Here is a 13,701-nt window from a genome sequence, read left to right as displayed (position 1 = left end):
AGTTTTTTAGGGAAGGAGCTATAACTGTACCAAAGGTACGCTGAGAAAGTAAGCACTATAGGTAGCAACACTTCATAGGGGCATCCCTAATTCAAATAAATGACAGTTTTCAGTTGATAGAATTTTTCAGATTTCTGAGTTAGAAGGGAAAAAATTAAAGCAACCTTCATTTTCCTTACCAAACTCTTGAAAGTTAATGTATAAATTTACAATAAATTCATCTTTACACCTCTTTAAACACAACACCAAAGTAGCAAAAAAAAGAGGCTTGATAGTCACCTTTCTGATGCTTTCCTGCCTCAAGCTGCCAAGACAGCCAATATGTTTGCAGACTGGTATCACTGAAAAAGCACTTTTCTTTCAAAAGGCCCTCTCTGTAAATTTATTTGATACTTAAAATAATCTTTGGGGCCACAGTTGTGTAAAGGGAGGAAAAAATTGAATTCACACTACAAATATATTTGTTTTTGAAATATTTTAGGAATATGATATCTTCCACAATTTTTTTTTAAATTTCCATGAGACCATCTGAAGAACAATGTGTCAGTGCTCTTATCTAGGTTATACTGGAATGGACTGATTTGTGAGACTGAGGATTTCCTTTCATTAGAGTTCTTCAAGCAGAGGTTGCATGACTGTTTGGAAGGGTTTTGAGGGGAGAGGATTCTTGGTCAGGTATGAGTTGAGCCCAATGGCCACTGGGGTCTCTGCCATGTATCTTTTCAGTACCCTTTTAATTTTTATGATTTTAATTCTGAAGTTGTAGTGTTCTAGAATTTGGAGCTTTAAAATATTGATTCAAGAATATCAGTGTTAAAGAGATTGGACATTTGCATTGGTGAGCATTTCTTTCAATCCAAGGATTATTATTAAATGACCACAACATTTCCCAAATATAATCCAGCCTGATTGCTTTCTCTTTAACCTTGAGCCCTAGTAATTACCTATTTATAACATTTGTCCAAGATAAATTTTCTTTTTTATTTATTTTTTTCTATTTTTTTTCCTATTTAAAAAAAATTTTATTATTAATTTATTTTGATTTATCAACAATCACTTCCATAAGCTCTTGAGTTTTAAATTTTTCTCCTTTCCCTCCCCACCTCTCTCCTCCAGCTGGCGTGCAATCTGATACAGGCTATGCATATACATTCCTATTAAACATATTTTCACGTTAGTCATGTTGTAAGGAAGAATTAGAACCAATAGAAGGAATCGCAAGAAAGAGGAAACAAAACAAAACAGAAGAAAAAAATAAGAACAAATAGTATTCTTCGATCTGCATTCAAACTCCGTAGTTCTTTCTTTGGATATGGATAGCATTTTCCATCCTGAGACTTTTAGAGATGTCTTAGATCCTTGCATTGCTGAGAAGGGCTAAGTCTATCAATATTAACCATCATACAACATGGCTGTCACTGTGTACAACATTCTCCTGGTTCTTCTCACTTCACTCAGCATCAGTCCATACAAGTCTTTCCAGGTTTTTCTGAAGTCTGCCTGTTCATCATTTCTTATAGCACAATAGTATTCCATTACATTCATAAACCACAGCTTGCTTAGCCATTCCCCAATTAATGAGCATCCCCTCAATTTCCAATTCTTTGCCACCACAAAAAGAGCTGCTATAAATATTGTTGTACATGTGGATCAAAACTTTTATTTTAAAATGTAAAAACCAGCTGGATTTTTGTCCTCTGACTTGTAGTTTGCCAATCCCTGGTTTAGACCAGTATCTTTTCTGTGACTATGGATTCCATTAAGGGTGCTATCTACAGTATATTCCTATATTCTGCCTGGGATTGATATGATTAGTACAATGTCATCTTTAAATAAGAGCATTTGGAATGTTACCATCAAGGAATTCTTTCTTTTGTTTGGATCTGACATAGGACATCTTCCATGACACTGGTAGACACCTTTACAAATGTATATGTAATAACCCTGTTTAACACCTTGATTTATTAGTACTCAATATCATTGAACAATGCCACATTTCTAGTTATAACTTATGAAATTTTGTATAATTCTGATGTAAGATTGTAGCTGTGCAGTTGGAAGAGACCTCAAAAGTTACCTGGTTCATCCTCTTGGAAGAAAGCCTTACATGTACATTTCAGACTAATTAAGTCACATGCTTTCTGAAAACTATCCATGTGAACGTGTTCTTTATAATTGTCAGTCAACTGCATGATGGTTTGAAAAGATGTCAAATGGAAGTAGGCTTAGACTTTGTACTAGTTGGCTCCAAAGGGAAAAGCTCAGAGTAGTGGTATAGAAATTGTAAAGAGCCAAATTTAATCTTCATTTTTCTTCTTAAACTTGAGGAAAAGACACATTTCCTAATTTTTAAAGTTGTCCAAAAGTGAAATGTGCTGCCTTAGAAGGTGGTAGATTCTCTGTCACTACAGGTCTTCAATAAAAAGTTGGATATATAGAGTAGTTGGGATAAAGCAAGGGTTCATAACCAGTGTTTGGTGGACTATATATATAGATAAATGTATTTTCAGTATAATTGGCGTCCTTGGTAGGAAACCTATGCATTTTAATATATGCATCATTCTAAAAAGGAGTCCAAGGGGAAGTTGAGCGGTGCAGTAGATAGAGCACTGGTCCTGGAGTCAGGAGGACACGAGTTCAAATCCAGCTTCAGACACAAAGCACTCACTAGCTGTGTGACCCTGGACAAGTCACTTAACCCCATTGCCTAGCCAAAAAAAAAAGAGTCCATAGGCTTCACCAGGTTGTCAGAAGAGGTCCATGACAAAAAAATGTTTAAGAATTTTTCTATAGAAATTTGTTCTTCAGCTATGGGTTGTATAAGTTGACCTCTGAGATTTCTTCCAACTCCTAGATTCACGATGGAATATTAAGATATCTATTTTAGAAAGCTGTCTTTACCAGTTTGCCTGTTGCTATCTCCTGTTTTCAGATGCTCTCTGTGTATTTTCCAAAAAGATGTTATGGTTATGAAAAAGGTACGTGCTGTTTGTTGTGAATGTATTTTGATCACTTTATTCCCCACTGAAAACACCATTTATGATTCCCCCCCCCCATTCTGTCAGAGTATTCCTCTCCTTGGAAAGATCCTGAAGGTTGATCCCTGAGTGGTTTTAAAAATGTGTTGCCTGCAGCATAGATTTCTTCTCTTTGTGCTTTGGTCTGGCTGCTTTTTTCTAACTCACTTTTAAAATGCTGTTATCACTTCTGCGTGCAGCATATTAGGTGCTGAGGTGGTAAGTTCCAGAGCTGATGATTCCCTAATTGTTGTTGATGAGAATAAAGTGCCACAAAAAAAGCTCACAGCTGTTTTTAGAGCCTGTCGCCCTCTGGTTTTATCAGCACACATTTTCCTTCCCTGTAGTACCACTCACCATCCCTGTAACTCTCAGGACCAAAATGCCCTGGCCTAGCCACTGCTTCCCTATGTGTGTTGTTTCCTCCAACTAGATGGTAAGCTGCTTGAGGACAAGGGCTCTTTGCCATTTTTTTTTCCCCTTCAGCACTTAAGACAGTGCTTGGCACATGGTGCTTAATATTTTGTTGCTGTTTATTTGTTGTCAGGATAATCTGATTTAGCTGGATACCACACCAAACTCAATGAAAGTTTATTTTCTCAGCTGTTTTTCATTATTTTGTGTGGTGCTACTGCTTATTGTCTTCCATCATCATCCTCTGTAATGCTTTGTAAGTGATCTTGTTCTCTAAACAGTGCTGCTCTTGGCTACATCTCTCCATTTGGCCAGGAGATTATTTGCCCGCCAAAGTAGTTTTTGGGCTCTTTTGACCTCATTGTTGTGCTCCTGTCTTTTCATTTGTAACTTCTCTAGAAAATGGTGATAGAGGAAAAGTCTTTGCTTTTATTCATTTCCCATTTTTTGTAGTTGAGAGCTTGTCTAAACAGGTTAGGCTGGAGCTATGGTAACCACATGCAGTACTACCATTTCATTTTTATGCCTTCTAATTGAGTGTTTACTTTGACCTTTAGCCTAACCAGCTGATGATCTGACAACACACAGACAACTGAATCAGAAATGATGGCTATCTGTAACTAATCACTTCCCAGTTTTGTTGAAACACACACACACACACACACTCCAATTTTTTTTTGTTTGTTTTTAATGAAATCGTTAGGTTCTTATAATGTCCAGTACCATCTGACTCTTCTTTTTTTTTTAAAGTACCTATAATATTCAGGTCTGAAGCAAGCTCAAACATGTAAAACCTTTGGTTCCTTCCTTCCTTGGCAGTCATAGTTTTCAACATAGCTTTTGCAGGAGTCTCCTATGGCTAACTTTTTATTGAAGTCAGATCATAGATTTAGAGTTGGAAGTAGCCTTTAGCTTGAGATGTCTTCTGGTTGAGCCCCTTCATTCCTTTACAGATGAAGCAACTGAACCAAGGCCTGGATCCCATGGGATCATAGCAGGCAGAAGTGCTAAATGGTGATTGAATTTAGATCTTTTCATATCTGTCATAGAACTTTTTCTTTATCTGCAGTGGGTATTGGCGTGTACATTTCAGTCATCTTTGTGGTTATGTTTACTTACATTTTTGTTAGTGCTGCAAAGCAAAGTGATCAACTGTCCCATGAAATGATGTTTCTTCTTTCCCTTGGAAATGGGAGGAAACTAACTCTCTAAAGGGATGTACATGGGAATTTGTTTTGGAGACTCAGTAGACGTACGTTGAGGGATTTGGTTTTGGGCTTTATTTGTTTTTTAATTTGTTTTAAGGGAGGAGTGGAGCAGGAGGGACAGATTGATTTTTTTAAAACTTGAATAAGACAAATAAAATGAAAACAAGCAGAAAAAAAAGAAACTGCCAATTCCTTTATTTGCTCAAGGAGTACCTGTGAGCCCTCCTTCCACTTATCTTGAACTCTCTCTCTTCTGGATTAATTTATAACAAATGGCTATATGAATATTGTTAGAACAGATAACATTGAGACTCCCAACAGATAAATTAATTTTAATTGCCAGTTTATGAAATGTGAGATTCCTAGCACCCTCTGCTTCCTTCTTCCCTTCCTTGCCGCTGTTACTGCAGAAGCAGAAAAGGGTACAGAACTGAGGGCTATTTTGTCTTTTTAACCATTTCATGAGTTGCTGTAACCAAAAATAAATCCATCACCTGGGTCAGCCTTCCATTGACACTCCTCCATATTTTCCAAGGCTGATGCTCAGAGTACAGATAATGTTATCAGGCTGGTACTTGAAGCCTTTTCAGTTCTGTAAGACATAGCAAAGCTTGTGTTTCATTGATATTGTCTTTGAGAGGAGATATCAGAAAAGGACTTCAGGAGAGGACATATACTCTCTGAGTATAACATAGGGAGTCCTTACCTTTCATACTTCATTGAGAACCAAATAAATAATTATTTAGTGACCAAATAAATAATTGCTAGCAAAGTAGCAAAGATTTTTAAAAATCTCTTCAAAACATTTCTCCTGGGGTTAGTAGAACAGGCTTTTTTTCCTTCTGTGTCAGCTATTTACCATTCAGAGATAAAAGTGAGAATTAATTTATGGCTTAATTAGGCAACTTTCTTTGAAGCTGAAAAGGGAGAGAGACTCTCCCTATATTATTCAAAGCTCAATTGTGAGCTCATTATTGTTTAACATTTTCTTCAGTGACCTGGAAGACATAAAATAAAGAAAGAACTGTGTTCACACAATTTCCAGGTGAAATCAGTCTGGAAGTAGGGAGTATGTAGCACTTTAATAATAATAATAACTAGCATTTATGTAGTGTTTTAAGGTTTGCAAAGCATTTTACAACTATTGTCTAATCCTCATTACACTTTTAGGTAGGTGCTATTATCATCCCCATTTTACAGATGATTTGCCAGGGCCACATAACTAGTAAAGTATCTTTCTGAGGCAGGATTTGAACTCAGGTTTTCCTGACTTCCAAATCCAGCACTCAGTCCGCTTCACCACCTAGCTGTCTCCTGGAAGAGATTTATAATTTAAAATAACTAGGATGTGTTGGAAAAAATATCAGAAACTATAATTGTGATAATCATCAGTAAAGAGAAATGTCACACAGAAGAACAACTACGAGTTTAAAAAGGAGAATCATTTGCTATATATGAAGATTTTAGAAAAGTAGAGCTGAGTCAGCTAATAATGTTCTTAAGGCAACAAATGTGGGTACTGGGCATAAAAGAAAGCGTAGCAATTTTTCCATATTTTATCTAACATATATTACTTCATACGAGAGTCTTATATCCAGGTTTAGACTCTTTACCTTTAGTGGTAAGTTGAGAACTTGGAGTGGATTTAGTGACTAGGAACAAAATGATTAAAGGATTATAAAGTAAGACCTTTGAGTAAAGGCCCCAGGATTATTTAATTTAGAGAATAGAAGGGTAGATGACAACATCCTTGGAGAGTAGGAAGGGTTATTTTCTACAGAGTGGCCAAGTTGCCCTCTGACAAATAAGAAATTTGTAGAGTGATTTAGAGTGGATGTAAGGGGAAAAGTCTGGTCAGGTTTCCTTAAAAAATCAGAATACATTACCATGGGAGACTGTGGCATTTACTACTCTTTCTTTATGTATCTCCCCCCAAGAAAACACAAAGTAGATAGATGTACATTTCTCTGGAATGGTTAGATGAGCTCTTAGGGATAAACTACATATGTCTGTTCAACTGGAAGCAAAGGGACTTCCCTAACAGCATGGACAGCAGTGCAGCTAACAAGAGAAAATGGCTTGGAAATTAATTCAGCTCTATTCAGACCCTATATGTATAAGATGAAACTGAGCCAAAGGAAGACTTAGGCTGAATACCACAGATTCCTACATTGGATTCTGGAAGGGCCTTCCAAGGAAAGCTCTGTATCACTATTGTCATTTACTGTTAACCCCAAGCACCTCACTGTACTTTAACAAGTATGTATAACTTGCCCAGATATAATTTAGTCACATATAGTAGCCCCAAAATTGTACATTTTTCTCCTCCAGTGACAGTGACCTTTCGATCAATTGCATTTGCAATATTACAAAGTATATACATGAGTGTATTCACAGTGCTGTGAATCTATTGTTGAAGGCTATATATATGTATATTTATATTGCTTTCAATCCATAGTACTGAGATGTTTCTCTTTTCATATATATAAATTTACTTGGAGGAGGGGAGAGAGGGACAGAAGACTCATAATGTTTGGTTTGAGAATTACGAGAGCATGAAATGGGAAGTTCAAAGTTGTGGTCTCCATAGCAACTCAGCTGTGTTGTACACATTTCTCAAGATGTACATTTAACAGACCAACAAGTGATAAAAAAAAATTAATATATGCACACAGAGGAAGCAGCTTACCCCAATTTTAAGCATGTAAATGTTTCTCCTTAACCTTACCTTATTGAAACATCTACACTTGGTTAAATGCTAAGGTCTTTGCTGTTAGCAATGTGTATGGTGGCAGGGTCCGATCTCCTAATTGCCTGGTTACATTCTGATTGATTTTGATTACAAATCACCAATTTTATTTTTCTCCCAATTCCTCTTATTTGCAGATATATGTTGGGTAAAGGAGGAAAACGGAAGTTTGATGAGCATGAAGATGGGCTGGAAGGCAAAGTTGTGTCTCCTACTGATGGTCCATCTAAGGTGTCCTACACCTTACAGCGCCAGACTATCTTCAACATTTCCCTTATGAAACTCTATAACCACAGGCCGCTGACAGAGCCAAGCCTGCAGAAGACAGTTTTAATTAACAACATGTTGAGGCGGATTCAGGAGGAACTCAAACAGGAAGGCAGCTTGAGACCTGTGTTCATCACCACTTCTCAGCCAGCTGACACGCTGGGGGACGATTACCGGGAGGCCCAGCCTGCGTTTAGCCATCTCGCCTCCTCCCCAGCCCACCCCGCTGACTTAGTAAACACTACGTCCTTAGAGTCTTGCCTCACCCCAGCCTCTCTGCTGGAGGACGATACTTTTTGCACTTCTCAGGCCGTCCAACCCAACGGTCCTACGAAACTACCACCTCCAACCGTCCAACCAGAAAAGGACAGCTTCTCCTCAGCCTTGGACGAAATTGAGGAGCTCTGTCCAACACCTACCTCCACTGAGGCAGTAGCAACAGCAGTAGCAGCAATTGACAGCTCTAAAGAAGGCTCCAGTGAATCTAACATTCAAAAACCTGAGGGACCCCAAGAGAGCCGAACAACCGACTCAAAACTTATGGACTCGCTACCTGGAAACTTTGAGATAACAACTTCCACGGGTTTTCTGACAGACTTGACCTTGGATGACATTCTGTTTGCTGATATAGACACATCAATGTATGACTTTGACCCCTGCACTTCTGCTACAGGGGCAGCCTCCAAAATGGCTCCTGTCTCTGCAGACGACCTCCTGAAGACTTTAGCTCCCTATAGTAGTCAACCAGTTGCCCCAAATCAGCCTTTCAAAATGGACCTTACAGAACTGGATCACATAATGGAGGTGCTTGTGGGATCGTAAAACCTATAAAAACCTAGAGACTTTTTTCTGTACCAGTATATACACACTTGGTAGTATTTTCACAACCCTACAGATTCACAGCACTGTGCATGCATCGTCCTTGCTTGCCTTTTCCAGAAAAAAAAAAAAAAGGATCACACTAGTACTTTTTGCCTCAAGCAGAGTTGGAGTGCCTTCATCCATGTATGACCACTTTTAATGTGTTTTTAAGTGGTTCCTCAAAGAAGACCTAATATCCTGGTATAGGAAAGAATACATATTGAAGACAATATTACTACATTGTTACTACAAAAAAAAAGTGAAGCACAAGGATTAAGTTGGGGAAAGCTGTAAATTGCATGTGCATATTTGTCTATTTTTTCTATAAGTTTTATTGCAAGAGGTAAAAAATTTATTATTTAGATAATCTCAGTATCTTTTTTGGCATTTTAGCCCTGTGTAGGTTGACTTAGCAATTCAGCCTTTTGGAGGCATTAACTACTCCTCTTAAGTGTTGCATTTACATGGCTGTTTAGAAACTGCTGCCCAAATTTATTTTATATTTTTGTACAGATTCTGCAGTTTATTATATTGTTTTTCTAAAAACAAATGCTGTTTATACACACAAAATAGCTATTTTGATAGGATTTGCTCACATAGTTCCTGCATACTTCAAATGTACAAGATGCGCTTGTACTTTTATACAGAGTTGTAATGTTTTATATGTGTATGGTGCAAAGAGAAAATCAGATCAAATTAATCTGCAGTTGATATCCCTAAATGCAAACACACAGTGCTTTAAGAAAGGGCCAGGAGATATTTCACCCAAGTTTCACAAGTACCAACTCCCTGGTATAAAAACACCTGTGTACTACTGTGATTTCCCCAATCTAGAGCCATGTCTACTCATAAAACTTGTATTAAGCAGTTGGCAGGAAATAGCTGTGAAACTTGGGTTCTAAGTGATGGTTCTTTGTAGCTTTCTCTTTTGAGAGGAAGGCTACTGAAAACTTAGCCTTCAAGTATGTATGCCAAGTTACTGTTTTTAATTGTTTAAAAATTGAACCCAAATGTTTCATTTTAACATAATTTTCTCTGTGACTTGAACTTAATTAGCTTTCTAGAAAATCATCACATCTGAACTAAATTTTACTAAAATCAATCATTTTATGGAATGGAAATACCTATTAAGAGTAAGTTTATTTTGTTTTTGAATTGCATTTTAAAAAGGCATACATCATTTATTTGAATCATCTTATACCATTCTTCTTCCTCCCTTCTCCCCCCTTCCTTGGAGCATTTGTTCACTATGTTGATAAGTGCTGAAAATGGCATCTTCAGTATTACTGCAGTGAAGCTCATCTCTTATCTGCACTGGATGGACTCTAACTTTAATATCCATTGCTGTGGAAACTGGAGTTAGTCACATTACATCACTTGGCATCTCCAGCGTGGTTGGTTTCTTTTATCAACTGCGTTAACTGCTTTATACTTTATAGGCCTGTTGTACCAGAATATACAAACACAGCTTTCTATGCATGTTTCTTCTCTCCCTCCCATAACACCTGAGAAGTCTTCGTTACTGCACCAATAGCATTTTTATTCATTGTGGTGTACATTTAATTTAAAAATGTTTGCAATGTATCATGCCTGTTGCTGAAATAGTTTATGGCATTTTAGGGCTCCCGCCTTCCCTTCCCTCTGCCATGGTACTTTAGCTGTTGCGTGCAGGTTGCAACCTATATTGTTGAAATGCATATGGCTTCTTTAGGAATAACTTTTATATTTATTTAAGAAATTTTAAATTATGGGGTTTTTTGTTTTGTTTGTCATTTGACAATATTCAGTCATCAGTTCTGCTCGCTTCTTGCCATGGATGAAATTGGGTATTTTCTGTCTATTAAAAAGATAACTTTATAAAATGGCACTTTAAACAGGCCATAGATAGTCTACATAATAATATAATGCACATGACAAAGCAGATAAATTACTCACAGAAGTAAAAGGTTCATGTGTAAAATCCTTCTGGACCCTAGTTTACTTTTGTACTCCTTGAGTTTTGTTTTAAAAGACTTATCAACTCAGTGAAGCAGCAAGAAACTAATAGAATTGTAATTCCCCTACAAGCAACCTTAACACCCATAACTTTTTTGATACTGCAGACAGATTAGGCATTATCTCTTGGTAGGATTAGGGACCATATTCAGTTGAGGAAATGGGAATGGGGATTATGTTATTTTGCATCCTGTGTAGTTGTGATTGCTCCATTTTGGCTCTTCTCTTCCTTGTCAAAAAACAATCCTGCCCTCAGATTCCAAGATTTGTATAATTGGAGAACCCAGGAAGGTAGCTACACACACACACACACACACACACACACACACACACACACATATATATATATATATATATGTATATGTATATGTATATGTATATGTATATGTATATGTATATGTATATGTATATGCATGTGTACAATAGTGCTGATTGTTTAGAACAATAATATGGTAAGCAATTGATTTACCATTGTTGAAAACTGATTTACAGTAACTTAGAACAACCACACTTTCGTTGAATTAGTAAATTGTGTATTTAAACAAAGACGGTATGTTAGGCAGTTGTTCAGAAGAGCACCATTTCCAAAGCAATGAAGTGTTGCCTAAAACTTATTCTTTGAAAATCCCTTATTTATAAGGTAGAGTTAAAACAGAGAATGAATATAATATGTGTGTGTATGTGTAAACACATGCCTATACATATATATGCCTATATATAATATATGTGTACATATGTGTATAGGTATGTGAGTGTGTGTATATATGTGTGTATATGTATAAAACATGCATATAGACAGACACTTAAATAAGGAAGATAAGGGAAATTGGTGGTCCATTTAAAAAGGGCAGAACCATCAGGTTTTGAATTTTTTTTTAAATTTTTTACAAAATGATGTACCAGAAAGGCAGAACAATCTTTATTGTGGTCTCTAAGCCCCAGCTCTACAGGGACATACTTGCAGAAGATTCCATTCTTTAACAGTAACATTTCCTTTTATAATCTGGGCATCATGAGCAGTTCAGAGTCAAACAGGCAGTTTGAGGAGCTTTATAAAAGACACATGCCAGACTTGGGTGGGTGTGGGGGTGGGGGTGGGGGGTGGCAGTTTTATTGACAATGATGTGCAATGAAGTGACAAGATGAGAGCAGAATGAAAAAGCTTTGAATTTGAAGTGATTTTTTCATAAGTTATTTATTCCTTTTTCTTTGTAAATATATTTATTTTATTGTGAAGCTAACAACATCTGGATTGTAACATGTACAGAATGTATGGTAGGAATGTATTCTCTTGTAGGAATGTAAATCTGTATTAAAAAGGGGATCAGAGCCAGACTCAGAAAATGAACTGGGTTCTTTTCATGGTATGCACGGTTCACATTTATTTTTACTCTTTTCTAATGTGGGTCTATTTGAAATATGCAAAAGGTATGGATGAAGATTGTTTTAATCCCCAAATTTTTAGGAAAATCAAGCATTAAAGGGTCGATTTTTAAAAGATTTTTAATAGCACTCCTTTCCCTTTATCAAGGAAGGAGCAACCAAATTGTCATGCTTGTTCATGGCAAGGGGTCCGAAACAAGCCTCAGATACACACCTGAGTGTCTTTCTCATTCATTATCAGTTGATGCATTTAAATACTGCTTTCCCTTAGGGTACCTTCACTTCCCTGAGGTAGAGAAAGGAACATTTTTTGAAGTAAATGAACTCTGAAGAGCAGTAATATGTAGTGTTACAGATCATTTTTAAAACTTAAATTTAGGAGTCACCTCCCTGAGGTAAGCAATGAATTAGGAATACCCCAGGGCACCCTTCTTAAATGACTAGTGAAAAATGCCGACCAAACCCCTCCCCCCACTTTGTGCAGGAGTTGGGGGGTTCTGCTGTCTGATCATGTCCTGGATTGTTTCAAAATGATTGTTGCAAATCTAACTGCCTGCCAAAATTCAAATCATCACATTCAACATGTTTTGGATGAGAAACAGTTAATTTCCTGCCACACTCGGGTACATTGATCCTGGAGAGGTTTGTGTAATCTACATGCTTTCAAAAGGCTTTTGGTGCTTCTTAAAATTGAAGCTGACTGATTCTTGAAAATGAGCCAATTTAAAATTTTGCTGAAAACAATAAAGTTTAATAAAGATTCTGCACTTTTGGGAAGAAAAACTATTGGAGATAAATGTAATCCACATGTAAACAGCAAAGATTCTGGAAAAGGTGTAAATAGTGTGAAATGTTTGGTGTATGACTGTTGAGAAGGGCGTGTTGTTAAAAAGGAGGCTGTAATTTCCCCCACAGACCTTAGAGCTGTGCCTTTTCTATGCAATATTACAGACATATACATCTGAACCCAGATTACTGTATTCACATGTAGGTATGGGCTGTAATCTAAACAATTGGATAAATGTACATGGAAATAAGCAGTCTTACTTTTGTAGTTTTATATTATACAATAAACAGTTAAAAGGATGGAGTTGTATTAGTGTTTTTTTTGGCTTTTCCATCTACATGAGTTGTTGAATACCTTATTACAATTTACGGTGTTGAAAAGGTAATGGCTTTTTTCTCTAATTATGAGTAATTAAAATTTAGTAAATCAACCAAATGTGTATTGAACATTGTTCAAAGAGCCTGTAGTCTTATTGAGAGGAGACAAAATATACACGATTTGTATATTTTGAAATGACTGCTTGGAGTTTGCAGAGGGGATTCCTTTTCCAGTATGGGTTGGAACAGACGACCTCTGGGGACCTCGTTCTGTGATAAAAGTCAGCATAGGTAGTAAACGTTGCTGAAAGGCAGTGACAGCAAGAAACCCGGTGTTCAAGTCTCCATTCTGATGCCAGCTGTGTGACCATGGACAAGTAATTTAACCTCTTTCAGCCTGAGTTTTCTTATCTAGAACAGGGAAGGTGTGGAATAATATTCTGAGGTGCCTTCCAACTCTGAAATTATATGGTCTGTGACGTGTATGATACCTATCTCACAGGGTGGTTATGAAAGACTACTTAGTAACCCTACTACTAGACAGAGATAGATGTGTGTGTGCCAACTACGTCGAGGTGAGCTAATATCTCTTGGCAAATGCATGATTTAGACAAAAGCTGTCCAAGTCGAAGGTATATTTTAGGACCTAGTTAGTAATAAAAGCTATAGAATTTTCATAAACACTTAAAAACTGTATAAGCTG

The 13,701-nt window shown here is 36.9% G+C and overlaps 1 protein-coding gene across 4 annotated transcripts in view; it reads left to right on the top strand.

The window, feature by feature from the left end:
• The window catches only part of SERTAD2 (SERTA domain containing 2), a 145,451-nt gene extending 132,471 nt beyond the window's left edge, over positions 1 to 12,980 (top strand). For all 4 annotated transcript variants that reach the window (XM_020985439.2, XM_078149547.1, XM_078149548.1 and 1 more), the window contains one exon: positions 7,526 to 12,980. In XM_020985439.2, the coding sequence (XP_020841098.1) occupies positions 7,530 to 8,477 (948 nt within the window). In that variant the 5' untranslated portion in view covers positions 7,526 to 7,529 and the 3' untranslated portion in view covers positions 8,478 to 12,980. The remainder of the gene's footprint in view (positions 1 to 7,525) is intronic.
• Positions 12,981 to 13,701: the final 721 nt, after the last annotated feature.

This window comes from Phascolarctos cinereus, unplaced genomic scaffold (assembly GCF_003287225.1).
Source record: "Phascolarctos cinereus isolate Bilbo 61053 unplaced genomic scaffold, phaCin_HiC Scaffold_2;HRSCAF=192, whole genome shotgun sequence".
NCBI classification, from domain to species: domain Eukaryota; kingdom Metazoa; phylum Chordata; class Mammalia; order Diprotodontia; family Phascolarctidae; genus Phascolarctos; species Phascolarctos cinereus.
The sequence above is the reverse complement of the archived record's forward strand: the minus strand, read 5'-3'. Positions and strand labels throughout refer to the sequence as shown.